The sequence below is a fragment of the Heterodontus francisci genome, chromosome 24 (assembly GCF_036365525.1).
Source record: "Heterodontus francisci isolate sHetFra1 chromosome 24, sHetFra1.hap1, whole genome shotgun sequence".
Lineage (NCBI taxonomy): Eukaryota > Metazoa > Chordata > Chondrichthyes > Heterodontiformes > Heterodontidae > Heterodontus > Heterodontus francisci.
This window is the reverse complement of record NC_090394.1, coordinates 28,171,369-28,189,070: the sequence shown is the minus strand read 5'-3', so window position 1 is coordinate 28,189,070 and position 17,702 is coordinate 28,171,369. Positions and strand designations below refer to the sequence as shown.

At 45.2% G+C, this 17,702-nt stretch overlaps 1 protein-coding gene across 1 annotated transcript in view; it reads left to right on the top strand.

The window, feature by feature from the left end:
- Window positions 1-16,825: 16,825 nt before the first annotated feature.
- LOC137383268 (cytochrome P450 3A30-like) overlaps window positions 16,826-17,702 on the top strand; it is a 51,556-nt gene continuing 50,679 nt past the window's right edge. Inside the window, exon 1 of the mRNA XM_068055808.1 lies at window positions 16,826-16,985. Within this exon, the coding sequence (XP_067911909.1) occupies window positions 16,888-16,985 (98 nt within the window). The 5' untranslated portion in view covers window positions 16,826-16,887. The remainder of the gene's footprint in view (window positions 16,986-17,702) is intronic.

The following is a 17,702-nucleotide window of genomic DNA, read 5'->3' as shown; positions in this document are numbered from 1 at the left end:
ACAGGTTTTCATAGGTTTAAAGAAGAAAGGTTGAAATTTACTAAACTTAAACTCTTATTCAGTTAACGTCTACGGATACACAACACCCCCACGCTAGCATGCATACGTGATACATACATATAGATAGAGACAGAAAAGAGCAGAAGAAAATAAAGTGGAAACGTTTGAGGCAATGTCTGAAGAGGGTTTTTGTTACGGTTGTTTGAGCTCACTGTAGAGTCCTTGATTGTAGGTAGAACTAGCTCTTTGTTGGGGTTCTCAGTGTTCTTCTTAAACATTGCTCGCTGTTGGAGATCTTTCTCTCTTGGGGTTCATGTGTTTTCAGTGGATTTGGAGTTCCATGAGAAAGAGATGGGGAGCCAGACAGGAGAGGTCTTCTTCAGGCCAGGAGCATACTGCAGTCTCTCAGTTCAAACTGTTTGTACAATTCAGAAAAACCAGGTTACCAAGCAAGCTAGTCACATGACCAGCTAGTCTGACCAAGTCTGTTTGTGGATTCGGCTATCCCAGCCGTCATCCTGAAATTTGAGCTCCCTCACCTTCAACATCTGATGCTCGAAGTCCATTGTGGATTAAATTAGATAAGGGAAGTAACCTCTTTTGTCCCTATTGGTATGTAAGTGTCTTCCAGCCGAAGGTCTGGCAGCCCTTTTAACAGGCCTTCTCTTCATCCCAGCAACAATTTGAAATTTAATGTCCATATCGTGAAATTACTATGCCTCATTCTTGGCAGGTGGGGGTCTAGCATGACACTCCAATAAAATGATTGTCTTATATTCACTTATGTCTATATCTCAGTCTATCACTGTTGATTCTGATTCAACTCCGACAAGATAATTATTAACAAAAAGTTTTTCTGCAAAAGATTGAGCATTTGTTACTGCATATATTATTCAATTGCAAAATGTTTAGTCACTATCTGTAAGATTGTACTCCAGACTAACCAATTTATGTCCAAACCAAATCTCTTAACTGTTAGCAAAGATGCAGTTATAACATAATGTTATTATATGATACAGACAAATTTCAAATGACAGGCTATCTGCCCTCAAACTGGATAGTAAATGATGCACATTGCAGTGACTGATCTTTGACTTGTAAAACTTGTCCTTTAATCCAATTCGCAGCAACAAAACAAGTTAATGACTGCTTCTAACATAGTCATTGAAACACAATAAATTTTTGTTATGTCTTGTCTGACAGTTTTTAAAACTGCAAATGCAGCATGGATTTTGTGAAGGACTCGTAGACAGGTTTATTAAAGCTTTCCATTACATTTGTTATGACCAAGGTGGGAGCAATGCACCGACAATTCAGTCCCATCGCTCCACAGGTTACAGCATATTATTAAGGTTTCCCCACCCAACTGGAAAACAGACAAATTAAACCCTCTGGTAACCCGCAGAATACAACAGACTAAACCAGGCATCTTTAGACAACAACAAATTAACTATTTATTAAAAAAACTAACTCTTCAACGCTAGTACAATAAACCTATCTCTAAAGACCTTGTAACTTCTTATGTTAACCTAACTTCCCCATTCACATACATATATTCAAAACTAACAGTTAACCAGTTTTAAAAGTGATGTTTTAAAAATAAATTAACTGTTTCTTAAGCATAAGTAAGTAAATAAGTTTTTGTGGGTTACGCTCCTAATGGGTGAGGTACCCCACCTCTCTCTCTCTTTCTGTCCCCCAGCTCTCTTTCTCTGTCCCCCGCCTCTTCTTGTCTCTGTGAAAATAATTAAATGCTACTCCAAGTCTCCATGCAGATTTGATCTGACCTAGCTTAAGTTATTTTAAAACACAAAGTTAAAGGATTGGAGCAGTGGTGTCCAGCCTTTTTGCATGGGGGTCCACATTAGAATTTTTGTCTTACATAGGGGCAATTTCAGAAAGATAAAGGCATTAAGAATTTATCTTACTATTACTCAAAATAATAAATGTGAATTTTTGTGAAAATGCTTTAAATGAGAAGGCTAATTCATTGACTTACTTTCTCATCACTATGTTGGACAATGATTTAGTGAGATACCTGGCATTTGCTTGCTTGGACAGGGAGTCAATGTCTGCCTGCACAGTTGTGTAGCAATGCAGAGTAATCCGGATAGATGTCCGTCTGTCAGGAGTGAACTTGATTGCTCTCCCTCCCTCCTCTCTCTCTCTGGCTGTCTGTGTGTCTCTCCACTCCCTCTTCATGTACCCCCTCGCTGTGTTCCTCCTGTGTTGTACCCCCTCTGTGTGTTGCTCCCACCCCTCCCTGTGTTGCTTCCTTTCCATATTGTCCCACACTCTCTGTGTCGCCGAAGCTTCACTGCACCATCCCCGCTCTCTCTGTCCTCTCCACCTCTCTCTCGCTGTCCCCCACCTCTCTGTCCCCCCCATCTCTCTCCCTCTCTGTCTACCCCACCTCTCTCTCCATACCCCCACACCTCTCTCTCTCTCTGTGTCCATCACAAACTCTCTCTCCCTGTCCCCCCCAACTCTCTCTCTCCCTCTGTACCCCACCTCTCTCTCTCTTTCTGTCCCCCAGCTCTCTCTCTCTGTCCCCCACCACTTCTTGTCTCTGTCACCCGCTCACTCTGTTCGCCCCTCTCTGTCACCCACTCTCTCTCTCTGTCCCCCTCACCCTCTCTCTCCTCCCACTCTCACTCTCTCCTCCTACTCTCACTCTCTCCCCCCCGCAAACTCACTCTATTCCTCTCTCCCCCTCTCTCTCCCCCACTCTCTCTCCCAAATTCACTCTCTCCCTTTCTGTCCCCCAGCTCTCTCTCTCTGTCCCCCGCCTCTTCCTGTCTCTGTCACCCGCTCTCTCTGTTCCCCCCTCTCTGTCACCCACTCTCTCTCTCTGTCCCCCTCACCCTCTCTCTCCTCCCACTCTCACTCTCTCCTCCCACTCTCTCCTCCCACTCTCACTCTCTCCCCCCCTGCGCACTCACTCTATTCCTCTCTCCCCCCACTCTCTCTCCCAAACTCACTCTCTCTCTCCCACACTCACTCTCTCTCTCTCCCCCCCAGAGCATTTTGAGGTATATGTCTGCGAGGACAATAAAGAAATACTAATATACACTGACTATAACCCATGACGTTTGTGGAGAAGTTTAAAAACCGAAATGCTAAAATCTTTAGATGGATTTTTTTGTTGCAGCCTTATCATCTAAAAGTTATACATACTTCAGGAAAAATAATGTTATCGCCGATGCTTTGTCACAAATTTAACTATGTTAACTGATATAGATAGTGATCGTATAAAGAGAATGCTGTAAATAATTAGCAGGGTGTGTGAATGCGAAAAAATGTTAGTGTTTTTCCAATTTTTTCTTTTTGCACTGTAATGAAACACATTTCAGGAATGGCCTTTCATTTCGTCAAGGGCGGATTTTTCATGGACTTGTATTTTTTTTTCTTCTCAGGTTAAAAACTGTGTGTGCCTTTAAGACTCTGTTAAAAACAGTGCACCTTTAAGGGAGAGAAAATTCGAGAAATCTAGAGACACAGTGTACCACAGCTGCATTTTTGGTTACGCTGAGCAACAATAGTAGAGAGAGAGGTCACATGGTATGATGTGTCCATTTGACTATGCGTGGAGCTGAGGCAAGGTGATCTGAAGAAAGGAGCTGTTTTATTCTCTCTCAAGAAAATTTCTATAAAGCTACAAGCCAGATTAATTCCCCAAGCAAGGAAGAAAAGCTTTTCTTTTACAACATATTGTTTGTATTGCTGTGCTCATTGTTGAAAGAACTGTATAATGCTACTGCAGCTGAACTGTTTGAATGGCTATCAAGAACAGAGTATTTTCATCAAATCCGGATGAAGACTTTGAGTGAACTTTGATTATCTGCACATTAGAAGACCTCAGTCACCGGGAATGTAAATGTGCAAAAAACGTACTTATTTGTTTTATTAAGAAACAGCTAATTTTGAAAAATTCTACCTTTAAAACTGGACCACTGTAATTTTTGAATGTATGTGCATGAATGTGGGAGTTAGATTAAATTAAGAAGTTATAAGGTCTTTAGACATATGTTTATTTTAATAGTGTTTAAGATTTAGTTTTTTCATAAATAGTTAATTTGTTGTTGTCTAAAGATGCACGATTTGGTCTGCTTCTTTCTGGGGATACTAGAGTGTTTAATTTGGCTGTTTTTTTTGATTTAGTGAAAGCTTCATAATATGCTATGACCTGTGGAGTGATTGGACTGAATTAACAGTGTGTTACTCCCGCCTTGGTTGTAACAGTAGGAATCGCGTATGTGATTGCAATCACGTGCAGATCTGTTGCTGTCTGGAAACTGATAAGCATGCCACAGTCTCCAGATATGACATCGAATAGAGCATTCATTCTAGTGTCTTTGAATGAGACTGGCATTTCAAAAGTTTCGAGAATTTTCAGTGGTTTGTCACTGTTGTAAGGGAAATTTTTCGTATTCCATGGTTTGCAGAGAAGGGGCAATCCTGAAGTCTGTTGAATGTTTTGTCTCCCATGGCAGTGACAGATGCTCCTGTGTCAATGAGTGCATTTATGTCTGAGCAGCCACTGATCACTGTCACATGTGGCTCTTTGCTATGTCTGAGACAGAGCTCAAAAGTATGTTCAGAGTCATCCGCCTCTTTGTTAGCGACATTATTTTTGTTGTGGTACGCATACATGGTACCTTTCTGTTGGTATTGGCCTTAGTAGTTATTTTACTGATGAGTGACAAACACAAGTAAAGCGGTTAGGTTTTCCACAGGCTTTACACTGTTTACTAGTAGCAGCTCAGTCTGTCCGGTGTGGGTAAGCACCGCCACAGTGGAAACATTCTTTGGATAAGTCACAACTCTGTTTATGAGATGGCTGTTGCTGCTTTGCAGGTGGTTTGCTGACGTGTGAGGGATAAACAGTGTTCACAGATAATTGTACAATGTTCAGTGCCATTCGCGACTCTTCAAATACAGAAGCAGTCCGTGTTCATATTCAACAAGACCTGGGTAACATTCAGGCTTGGGCTGATAAGTAGCAAGTTACATTTAGGCCACACGTGTCAGGCAATGACCATCTCCAACAAGAGAATCCAACCATTTCCCCTTGGTATTCAATGGCATTATCATCACTTAAACCCCCACTATCAAAATCCTGGGGGTTGCCATTGACTAGACATTGAATTGGACCAGCCATATTGTACAGTGGCTACAAGAGCAGGTCCGAAGCTGGGAATTCTGTGGTGGGTAACTCACCTCCTGACTCCCCAAAGCCTGTCCACAATCTACAAGGTACAAGTCAGGAGTGTGATGGAGTACTCCCCACTTGCTTGGATGAGTGCAGTTCCAAAAACAGTCAAGAAGCTTGACAGCATCCAGGACAAAGCAACCAGCTTGACTGTTTCCCCATCCACAACCTCAACATTCACTCCCTCCACCACCAACACACAATGGCAGCAGGTTGTACCATATACAAGCTGCACTGTAGCAACTCACCAAGGCACTTTCGACAGCACCTTCCAAACCCATGGCCTCAACCACCTAGAAGGACAAGGGCAGCAGATGCATGGGAACATCATCACCTGAAAGTTTCCCTCCAAGCCACACACCATCCTGACATGGAACGATATCAGTGTTCCTGCACTGTTGCGGGGTCAAAATCCTGGAACTCCCTTCCTAAATGGCTGTGCCGACACCACATGGATTGCAGTGGTTCAAGAAGGTGGCTCACCACCACCTTCTTAAGGGCTATTAGGGATGGGTAATAAATGCTGGTCTAGCCAGCGATGCCCACATCTGGTGAAAGAATAAAAAAAACATGAGATGAACTTTGAGTGTGGTAGATACTGTTAGCAGCCTCAACTTCAGTAGCTCTGGACTCTGAGATCGATAGTGATCTTGCTAACTCCAGCAACTCTGATAGCTTTCCATCTTTCTTGAGTGCTTTTCAGTGTAGTTGACTGGAAAGACAGCTTTTGATTATTTGAGTTTTGATTTCCTGTTCAACATGTTCAACATTACTGAAGTCACATCTGGTTGCTAGCTACTTCAACTGCGTGCAATATTGGTCAATTGTCTCATTTGCTTCATGCTTAGTGTGTCATGTTATGACCGAGGTAGGAGGAAAATCCTAAGGTATTTTATAAGTATATTAAAGGCAAGAGGATAAACAGGGAAAGAGTAGGGCCCATTAGGGACCAAAGTGGCAATCTGTGCGTGGAGCCGGAGGGTATAGGTGAGGTTTTAAATGATTAATTTTCATCTGTGTTCACTATGGAGAAGGACGATGTAGGTGTAGAGATCAGGGAGGGGGATTGTGATATACTTGAAGATATTAGTATTGAAAGGGAGGAAGTATTAGCTGTTTTAGCAGGCTTAAAAGTGGATAAATCCCCAGGCCCAGATGAGATGTATCCCAGGCTGTTATGTGAGGCAAGGGAGGAGATAGCAGGGGCTCTGACACAAATTTTCAAATACTCTCTGGTCACAGGAGAAGTACCAGAGGACTGGAGGACAGCGAATGTGGTACCATTATTCAAGAAGGGTAGCAGGGATAAACCAGGTAATTACAGGCTGGTAAGTCTAAGATCAGTGATTGGGAAACTTTTGGAAAAAAGTCTGAGGGACAGGATTAATCTCCACTTGGAGAGGCAAAGATTAATCAGGGATAGTCAGCATGGCTTTGTCAGGGGGAGGGTATGTCTAACTAACTTGATTGAATTTTTCAAGGAGGTGACTAGATATGTAGATGAGGGTAAAGCAGTTGATGTAGTCTGCATGGATTTCAGTAAGGTATTTGATAAGGTACCGCATGGGAGTTGGTTAAGAAGGTAAGAACCCATGGGATCCAGGTCAATTTGGCAAATTGGATCCAAAATTAGCTTAGTGGCAGGAGGCAGAAAGTGATGGTCGAGGGTTGTTTCTGCTAGCGGAAGCCTGAGACCAGTGGTGTACCGCAGGGATCGGTGCTGGGACCCTTGCTGTTTCTAGTGTACATTAATGATTTTGACGTGAATATAGGAGGTATGATCAGTACGTTCGCGGATGACACGAAAATTGATGATGATGTAAATAGTGAGGAGGAAAGCCTTAGATTACAGGACTATGTAGATAGGCTGGTAGGATGGGCGGAGCAGTGGTAAATGGAATTTAATCCTGAGAAGTGTGAGGTGATGCATTTTGGGAGGACTAACAAGGCAAGGGAATATACAATGGATGGTAGGACCCTAGGAAGTTCAAAAGGTCAGAGGGACCTTGGTGTACTTGTCCATAGATCACTGAAGGCAGCAGCACAGGTAGATAAGGTGGTTAGGAGGGCATATGGGATACTTGCCTTTATTAGCTGAGGCATAGAATATAAGAGCAGGGAGGTTATGATGGAGCTGTATAAAATGCTCCACAGCTGGAGTACTGTGTACAGTTCTGGTCACCACACTATAGGAAGGATGTGATTGCACTGGAGACAGTGCAGAGGAGGTTCACCAGGATGTTGCTTGGGCTGGAGCGTTTCAGCTGTGAAGAGAGACTGAAAAGGCTACGGTTGTTTTCCTTGCAGCAGAGAAGACTGAGGGGGGGACATTATTGAAGTATATAAAATTATGAGGGGCATTGATAGGTTAGATAGGAAGAAACTTTTTCCCTTAGCGGAGGGGTCAATAATCAGGGGGCATAGATTTAAGGTAAGGGGCAGGAGGTTTAGAGGGGATTTGAGGAAATTTTTTTTCACTCAGAGGTTGGTTGGAATCTGGAACGCACTGCCTGAAGAGGTGGTAGAGGCAGGAACCATCGCAACATTTAAGAAGTATTAGATGAGCACTTGAAACGCCATAACATACAAGGCTACGGGCCAAGTGCTGGAAAATGAGATTAGAATAGGTAGGTGCTTGATGGCCGGCACAGACACGATGGGCCGAAGGGCATGTTTCTATGCTGTATGACTCTATGACTATCTTTTCCAGTTCCACATCTCCACAGGTCGCAGCATATATTTAAATGTTTACCCTGTTACCGATACAGCTAATCACACTTTTTATCCCAGAATAAAAAACACCAACCAGGTTTCTTTAATAAAAGCAAAATTATCAGTTTATTATAAAACAAGACTTAACCAGTAACGAAGCAAAGCATTAACACACAGAGTGAAATATGGAAGTCCCCTTTTTAAAATGCCCTGATTACACACACACACTGAAAAAAATACAGAAGTTCTCTCTGCATAGGACTGTTACAAAAAAAGACAAAAAATTATTTTGACCAAATGCCTGCTAATTCTGGACAAGAAAAAGAGAAGATATGGAAGGATGTCAGTTGTCCCTTTTTTGGTCTGGTGTCTGGGTATGCGGAGGCAGGTCACTGGGATTGTTTCAAAAGCAGTCTGTTCTGGAGATGTCCAGAATTATTCGAGTAGGCTTTTTGGGAGAAATGTGGCATCAGGGCTTTCCACCAGCACACACTTGAATTGCAGGATTTTTTCCAGCTTCTTAAACTAGTTTGGCAGGGGGATGGGAACCGGAGCCACGGATCAGTGGATGGGGTAGCTGTTGAACAGGCAAATACCGAGTGCAGAGAGTCTGTGAGGAAGGTTAGACAGTTGACAGGGCAAAGTTGCAGCCAGTATGATAGGTTGAAGTGTGTCTATTTTAACGCAAGAAGTGTCAGGAATAAGGGTGATGAACTTAGAGCATGGATCAGTACTTGGAGCTACGATGTTGTGGCCATTACGGAGACGTGGATATCACAGGGGCAGGAATGGATGCTGGATGTTCCGGGGTTTAGATGTTTCAAAAGGAATAGGGAGGGAGGTAAAAGAGGTGGGGGAGTGGCATTGTTAATCAGGGATAGTATCACAGCTGCAGAAAGGGAGGTCGTCGAGGAGGGTTTGTCTACTGAGTCATTATGGGTGGAAGTCAGAAACAGGAAAGGAGCAGTCACTTTGTTGGGAGTTTTCTATAGACCCCCCAATAGCAACAGAGACACGGAGGAACAGATTGGGAGGCAGATTTTGGAAAGGTGCAGAAGTAACAGGGCTGTTGTCATGGATGACTTCAACTTCCCTAATATTGATTGGAACCTCCTTAGTGCAAATAGTTTGGATGGAGCAGTTTTTGTCAGGTGTGTCCAGGAAGGTTTCCTGACTCAATATGTAGATAGGCCGACTAGAGGGGAGATTATGTTGGACTTGGTGCTTAGCAACGAACCTGGCCAGGTGGCAGATCTCTCGGTGGGAGAGCATTTCGGTGATAGTGACCACAACTCCCTGACCTTTACTATAGTCATGGAGAGGGACAGGAGCAGACGGGATGGGAAAATATTTAATTGGGGGAGGGGGAATTACAATGCTATTAGGCAGGAACTGGGGAGCATAAATTGGGAACAGATGTTCTCAGGGAAATGCACAACAGAAATGTGGAGGTTGTTTAGGGAGCACTTGCTGCGACTGCTGGATAGGTTTGTCCCGATGAGGCAGGGAAGGGATGGTAGGGTGAAGGAACCTTGGATGACAAGAGATGTGGAACAGCTAGTCAAGAGGAAGAAGGAAGCTTACTTAAGGTTGAGGAAGCAAGGATCAGACAGGGCTCTAGAGGGTTACAAGGTAGCCAGGAAGGAACTGAAGGAACTGATTTAGGAGAGCTAGAAGGGGACATGAAAAAGTCTTGGCGGGTAGGATTAAGGAAAATCCCAAAGCGTTCTACACTTATGTGAGGAACAAGAGGATGGCCAGAGTGAGGGTAGGGCCGATCAGGGATAGTGGAGGGCACTTGTGCCTGGAGTCAGAGGAGGTAGGGGAGGTCCTAAATGAATACTTTGCTTCAGTATTCATTAGTGAGAGGGACCTGGTCGTTTGTGAGGACAGCGTGGAATAGGCTGATATGCTCGAACAGGTTGAGGTTAAGAGGGAGGATGTGCTGGAAATTTTGAATGATCTGAGGACAGATAAGTCCCCGGGGCCAGACGGGATATACCCAAGGATATTACGGGAAGCGAGGGAAGAGATTGCTGCGCCTTTGGCGATGCTCTTTGCGTCTTCACTGTCCACTGGAGTAGTACCGGATGATTGGAGGGTGGCAAATGTTGTTCCCTTGTTCAAGAAAGGGAATAGGGATAACCCTGGGAATTATAGACCAGTCAGTCTTACGTCGGTAGTGGGCAAATTATTGGAGAGGATTCTGAGAGACAGGATTTATGATTATTTAGAAAAGCATGGTTTGATTAGAGACAGTCAGCATGGCTTTGTGAGGGGCAGGTCATGCCTCACAAGCTTTATTGAATTCTTTGAAGATGTGACAAAACACATTGATGAAGGACGAGCAGTGGATGTGGTGTATATGGATTTTAGCAAGGTGTTTGATAAGGTAGGCTCATTCAGAAAGTAAGGAGGCATGGGATTCAGGGAAAGTTGGCTGTCTGGATACAAAATTGGCTGGCCCATAGAGGTCAGAGGGTGGTAGTAGATGGAAAGTATTCAGCATGGAGCTCGGTGACCAGTGGTGTTCCACAAGGATCTGTTCTGGGACCTCTGCTCTTTGTGATTTTAAGAAATGACTTGGATGAGGATGTGGAAGGCTGGGTTAGCATGTTTGCCGATGACACGAAGGTTGCTGGAGTTGTGGATAGTGTGGAAGGCTGTTGCAGGTTGTAAAGGGACATTGACAGGATGCAGAGCTGGGCTGAGAAGTGGCAGATGGAGTTCAACCTGGAAAAGTGTGAAGTGATTCATTTTGGAAGGTCGAATTTGAATGCGGAATACAGGCTTAAAGACAGGATTCTTGGTAGTGTGGAGGAACAGAGGGATCTTGGGGTCCATGTCCATAGATCGCTCAAAGTTGCCACCCAAGTTGATAGGGTTGTTAAGAAGGCGTATGGTGTGTTGGCTTTCATTAACAGGGGGATTGAGTTTAAGAGCCGCGAGGTTATGCTGCAGCTCTATAAGGCCCTGGTTAGACCACACTTGGAATATTGTGTTCAGTTCTGGTCGCCTCATTATAGGAAGGATGTGGAAGCTTTAGAGAGGGTGCAGAGGAGATTTACCAGGATGCTGCCTGGACTGGAGGGCATGTGCTATGAAGAAAGATTGAGGGAGCTAGGGCTTTTCTCATTGGAGCGAAGAAGGATGAGAGGTGACTTGATAGAGGGGTACAAGATGATGAGAGGCATAGATAGAGTGGATAGTCAGAGACCTTTCCCACCTATGCAGTCATATTCAGCTGGTCTCTGACACAGGAAATATCAGAGGAATGTATGATGGCATTAAGAGAGCTTTTGGGCCAACCATCAAGAAGATCGCCCCCCTCAAATCTAAATCAGGGGACACAATCACTGACCAACGCAAGCAAATGGACCGCTGGGTTGAGCACTACCTAGAACTGTACTCCAGGGAAAATGTTGTCACTGAGACTGCCCTCAATGCAACCCTGTCTCTGCCAGTCATGGATGAGCTGGACGTACAGCCAACAAAATCGGAAATCAGTGATGCCATTGATTCTCTAGCCAGCGGAAAAGCCCCTGGGAAGGACGGCTTTACCCCTGAAATCATCAAGAGTGCCAAGCCTGCTATACTCTCAGCTCTGCACGAACTGCTTTGCCTGTGCTGGGACGAGGGAGCAGTACCACAGGACATGCACGATGCCAATATCATCACCCTCTATGAGAACAAGGGTGACCGCGGTGACTGCAACAACTACTGTGGAATCTCCCTGCTCAGCATAGTGGGGAAAGTCTTCACTCGTGTCGCTTTAAACAGGCTCCAGAAGTTGGCTGAGCGTGTCTATCCTGAGGCACAGTGTGGCTTTCGAGCAGAGAGATCCACCATTGACATGCTGTTCTCCCTTCGCCAGCTTCAGGAGAAATGCCGTGAACAACAGATGCCCCTCTACGTTGCTTTCATTAATCTCACCAAAGCCTTTGACCTCATCAGCAGAAGTGGTCTCTTCAGACTACTACAAAAGATTGGATGCCCACCAAAGTTACTAAATATCATCACCTCATTCCATGAGAATATGAAAGGCACAATTCAGCATAGCGGCGCCTCATCAGACCCCTTTCCTATCCTGAGTGGCATGAAACAGAGCTGTGTTCTCGCACCTACACTGTTTGGGATCTTCTTCTCCCTGCTGCTCTCACATGCGTTCAAGTCTTCAGAAGAAGGAATTTTCCTCCACACAAGATCAGGGGGCAGGTTGTTCAACCTTGCCCATCTAAAAGCGAAGACCAAAGTACGGAAAGTCCTCATCAGGGAGCTCCTCTTCGCTGACGATGCTGCATTAACATCTCACACTGAAGAGTGCCTGCAGAGACTCATCGACAGGTTTGCGGCTGCCTGCAATGAATTTGGCCTAACCATCAGCCTCAAGAAAACGAACATCATGGGACAGGATGTCAGAAATGCCCCAATTATCAATATCAGCGACCACACTCTGGAAGTGGTTCAAGAGTTCACCTACCTAGGCTCAACTATCACCAGTAACCTGTCTCTCGATGCAGAATTAAACAAGCGCATGGAAAAGGCTTCCTCTGCTATGTCCAGACTGGCCAAGAGAGTATGGGAAAATGTTGCACTGACACAGAACACAAAAGTCCAAGTGTATCAAGGCTGTGTCCTCAGTACCTTGCTCTACGGCAGCAAGGCCTGGACAACGTACGTCAGCGAAGAGCGACGTCTCAATTCAATCCATCTTCGCTGCCTCCGGAGAATCCTTGGCATCAGGTGGCAGGATCGTATCTCCAACACAGAAGTCCTCGAGGCGGCCAACATCCCCAGCATATACACCCTACTGAGCCAGCGGCGCTTGAGATGGCTTGGCCATGTGAGCCTCATGAAAGATGGCAGGATCCCCAAGGACACATTGTACAGCGAGCTTGTCACCGGTACCAGACCCACCGGCTGTCCATGGCTCCACTTTAAAGACATCTGCAAACGCGACATGAAGTCCTGTGACATTGATCACAAGTCGTGGGAGTTAGTTGCCAGCGATCGCCAGAGCTGCCAGGCAACCATAAAGGCGGGGCTAAAGCGTGGCGAGTCAAAGAGACTTAGCAGTTGGCAGGAAAAAAGACAGAAGCGCAAGGAGAGAGCCAACTGTGTAACAGCCCTGCCAACCAATTTTATCTGCAGCACCTGTGGAAGAGTCTGTCACTCTAGAATTGGCCTTTATAGTCACTCCAGGCGCTGCTGCACAAACCACTGACCACCTCCAGGCGCTTACCCATTGTCTCTCAAGACAAGGAGGCCAAAGAAAGAACAGCCATGCACAGTCCATGTTGGACATGGCCGATGGGGAGTGGCCTGCCTCTCTTCCACAGTCTTATCCGGGCCCAGGTAGCAATGTTGAAAGAACACACAGTGTCCATCGGCATGCTTGAGGCCTTCCATGACTGCTGGGCACCACAGGGACTGGATGGTGTAGTCAACACTGGGAATAATATTATTTAAATTTATTATGTTTCTTTTGTATGATTTGGTTTTTAATAGTTGTGCATTTCTAAGAAGGGGAAATAGTTTTTTTTTAACTTGATACTGGGGCACAATTGGGTAGATTGAAAGAAGCACCTTGTCCATATGCAATGTTTCAGGACCTCACATTGCAAAACACAGATATCGGATATCAACCAATAACTCATTGCATTAGAGAGGCTGCAGAAAAGATTCACGAGAATGGTCCCAAGGATGAGGAACTTCAGTTATGTGATAGGTTGGAGAAGCTGCAGCTGTTCTCTTAGGAGAAAAGATTGAGGTGATTTGATAGAGGTGTTCAAAATCATGAGGGGTCTGGACAGAGTATACCGGGAGAAACTGTTCCCCTGGTGGAAGGGTCGAGAACCAGAGGACACTGATTGAAGGTGCTTGGCAAAAGAAGCAATGATGACATGAGGAAAAACTTTTTTATGCTGCAAGTGTTTAGGATCTGGAATGCACTGCCTGAGAGTGTGGTGGAGGCAGATTCAATTGAGACATTGAAAAGAGAACTGGGTAATAATCTGGGGAGAAAAAATTGCAGGGTTACAAGGGAAAAGGCAGGGGAGTGGGACTAGGTGAGTTGCTCTTGCAGAGAGCTAGCAGAGAAACGACGGGCCGAATGACCTCCTCCTGTGCTGTATCCAGTTACGAAGTAAACATAAAAGCAAAATACTGCGGATGCTGGAAATCTGAAATAAAAACAAGAAATGCTGGAATCACTCAGCAGGTCTGGCAGCATCTGTGGAAAGAGAAGCAGAGTTAACGTTTCGGGTCAGTGACCCTTCTTCGGAACCCTTATTACGAAGTAAACATCCCGCCCTCTCTCTCCCTGCTTTGTGACTGACACTCCCTTTAAATACACCCAAGGCCCAGGTCAGGCTCCCAGTCGCTCTCTGACTTCTCTCAGGATGACTGTCCTTTTCCCAGAGAGTCTGGGGCTGATCCGGGGCGCTCTGTCCGACCAGACCTGGATCCTTCTCCTCACTTTCCTGCTCCTGCTGTCTTGGTAAAGTGTCTGATTGATTTCTTTAATCGCTGTCCTGTTTCCAACCATGTGAGAAATAGTCACAAAGTTTAACTGCATTCACTGTTTGAATGAGGAAGGTTGACAGCATTTATCACTAGTTTCTGTTTGTTTCTAAGTGTGTGTGTGTGGGGTGGGGGCTCCTCAGTCTCCCCCCTCCCCCAATGCCCACAGAGTGGGTGTGGGCTGAGCCGCGGACGGTGCTGGAGAATCGGTGCTGATTCCGGGGCATTTCCCCCTCCTCCTGCTCACTGCCCGCGGCTCACAGCACATCAGCCTTTTGGGGCTGGACCTCCGAGTTAATGCAAGTGATGCCAGGGTGGAGGTGGCATGGAAGCTGATCCCAGTGGGATTTTATGGGGGCGGGAGAGGCTGATTTTAATGGGATTTTGCGGGACAGACAGTGTTTGGGGTGGGCGGGGTCTTCAATGATATCAGTGAGTGTCTGTCCCGGAAATCCATGGAAATCTGCAGCGCCGGGAGAAGCAATTTCACCCCCTTTATTATTTTTATTGGATGGAAGCTGATCCTGGTGGGATTTTATTTTGGGGGAGGAGGATATCGATTTACATGGGATTTAAATGTAGGTGGGAATTGGTCGCTTTTTACTTGTTTTTCCAGTTTCCACTTCAGGACAAAATGAACCTCAGGACTGGTGAGATTGAAATCCTGCTGCTTTATTGCTATTTACACCAAACTGGGAAATCTTGTAATCTCAAGTCTGCTCTGTATAAAAGGGATATATTTCACTTCTGTAAGGGAGAGAAAAGGAGGAGAGAAGAGCCCAGGTGTTGTTGTTGTTTGCTTTGCTGATGATGTAACCAAGAAGTACTGCAATAACGTTTCTTAAAGCTACAGTCGGACTTCGTCTCTCTTTGTGTAACTAATGGGATCCAACAAATTTGGATTCAAGCTTGGGAAACCCACACTTCCCATTATAAAAGGGAGGGATACTGGAGATCCACAAAAAAACCATATACCATTGCACTGTGAGTGGATGGGAGCTGGCTTTTTAATAGTGTAAATGCAGGCAGCTGGCGGATGAATGCCATCCTCCGACTATCCAAACTAAACAAACACCTTATATTAAAGAGTGTCACTGTCTACAGGAGTACCAGGTGTCTCAGAGTGAATTACCAGGTGCCAATAACAGCTAAGATTATTACAGTATGTCCTATTAGTAATGACATTGCTGTTAAATGTTTGAAACCCAATTGAGGTATTTGCTTAGTGTTTAATGCAGCCCTTTCTGCACAATATCTGGGCTAACAATTGCAGTGAGGGAATGCTGCCCAGTCGGAGGTGCCGTCTTTCAAATGAAACATTAAACTGAAGCCATGTCTGCTTTTCAGATGAACACAATGGATCCTTTGGTGTTATTCAAAGAATAGCAAGGAGTTTTCCTGATCAATATTTATCCCTCAACCAACATCACTACAAAACAGATGATTTGGTCATTATCACATTGCTGTTTGTGTGACTTTGCTGTGTACAAACGAGCTGCTGCGTTTTCCTACATTTCAAATGTGACTCCACTTCTAAAATACTTCTTTGCCTGGAAAGTGCTTTGGGATGTCCTGTGGTCATGATAAGGTGCTTTATAAATGTAAGCTTTATCTTTTACTTCATTGTTAAAGCAGTTATGCAATCAGAAGAAACTGGTGATGCAATGAATTATGCATGACTCACGTGAAAAGTGCCCATTTCCTGTTGAAATAAGTTGCTTTAGTTTAGACCCAGCCCAGGGGTGGGAACAATATCTTGAGGACAAATTCTTGATTCGAGTGTATGAGGCGGTTGCACCTTGTCCACTATTTGAAGGGGCTGCTCCTCAATTTCTGGCTGCAATTCAGTCTCGCACATTCCTGATCTTTGGCTATTTGGTATGGGGTTCTGGGAGGGGTGGGTATGTCAGAGGACCTGCTCGTGGGCCTGACCAAGGTGGCCATCCACAGTCCATGTTGGACATGGCCAGTGGGGAGTGGGCACTCTGTCTGCCTGACTCTCTTCCACAGTCTTGTAGGAACACATCGTGTCCATCAATACGGTTGAGGCCTTCCATGGCCGCTGGGCACCACAGGCACTGAACAGTGCAGTTAACATCGGGAATAGTATTATTATTTAAATTTATTATGTTTCTTTTCTCTTGTGTAATTTGAGTTTTATTACTTGTGCATTTCTAAAAATGGGAAACTTTTGTTTTTTTTAATTTGATAAAAGTGGGGCACAAATAGGTAGATTAAAAGGACCTTGTTCACACACAATGTTTCAATACCTCATTACAAAACGCAGATACCAGATACCAGCCAGTCACTCATTTCCTCTCAAGGTTTTATGTAAGAAGTGAACATCCCGCCCTCTCCCTCCCTGCTTTGTGACTGACACTCCCTTTAAATACACCCAAGGCCCAGGTCAGGCTCCCAGTCGCTCTCTGACTTCTCTCAGGATGACTGTCCTTTTCCCAGAGAGTCTGGGGCTGATCCGGGGCGCTCTGTCCGACCAGACCTGGATCCTTCTCCTCACTTTCCTGCTCCTGCTGTCTTGGTAAGTGTCTGATTGATTTCTTTAATCGCTGTCCTGTTTCCAACCATGTGAGAAATAGTCACAAAGTTTAACTGCATTCACTGTTTGAATGAGGAAGGTTGACAGCATTTGTCACTAGTTTCTGTTTGTTTCTAAGTGTGTGTGTGTGGGGTGGGGGCTCCTCAGTCTTCCCCCTCCCCCAATGCCCACAGAGTGGGTGTGGGCTGAGCCGAGGACGGTGCTGGAGAATCGGTGCTGATTCCGGAGCATTTCCCCCTCCTCCTGCTCACTGCCCGCGGCTCACAGCACATCAGCCTTTTGGGGCTGGACCTCCTAGTTAATGCAAGTGATGCCAGGGTGGAGGTGGCATGGAAGCTGATCCCAGTGGGATTTTATTTGGGGGGGGTGGGGTGGGGGGGGGGGAGAGGCTGATTTTAATGGGATTTTGCGGGACAGACAGTGTTTGGGGTGGGCGGGGTCTTCAATGATATCAGTGAGTGTCTGTCCCGGAAATCCATGGAAATCTGCAGCGCCGGGAGAAGCAATTTCACCCCCTTTATTATTTTTATTGGAGGGGAAGCTGATCCTGGTGGGATTTTATTTTGGGGGAGGAGGATATCGATTTACATGGGATTTAAATGTAGGTGGGAATTGGTCGCGTTTTACTTGTTTTTCCAGTTTCCACTTTCGGACAAAATGAACCTCAGGACTGGTGAGATTGAAATCCTGCTGCTTTAT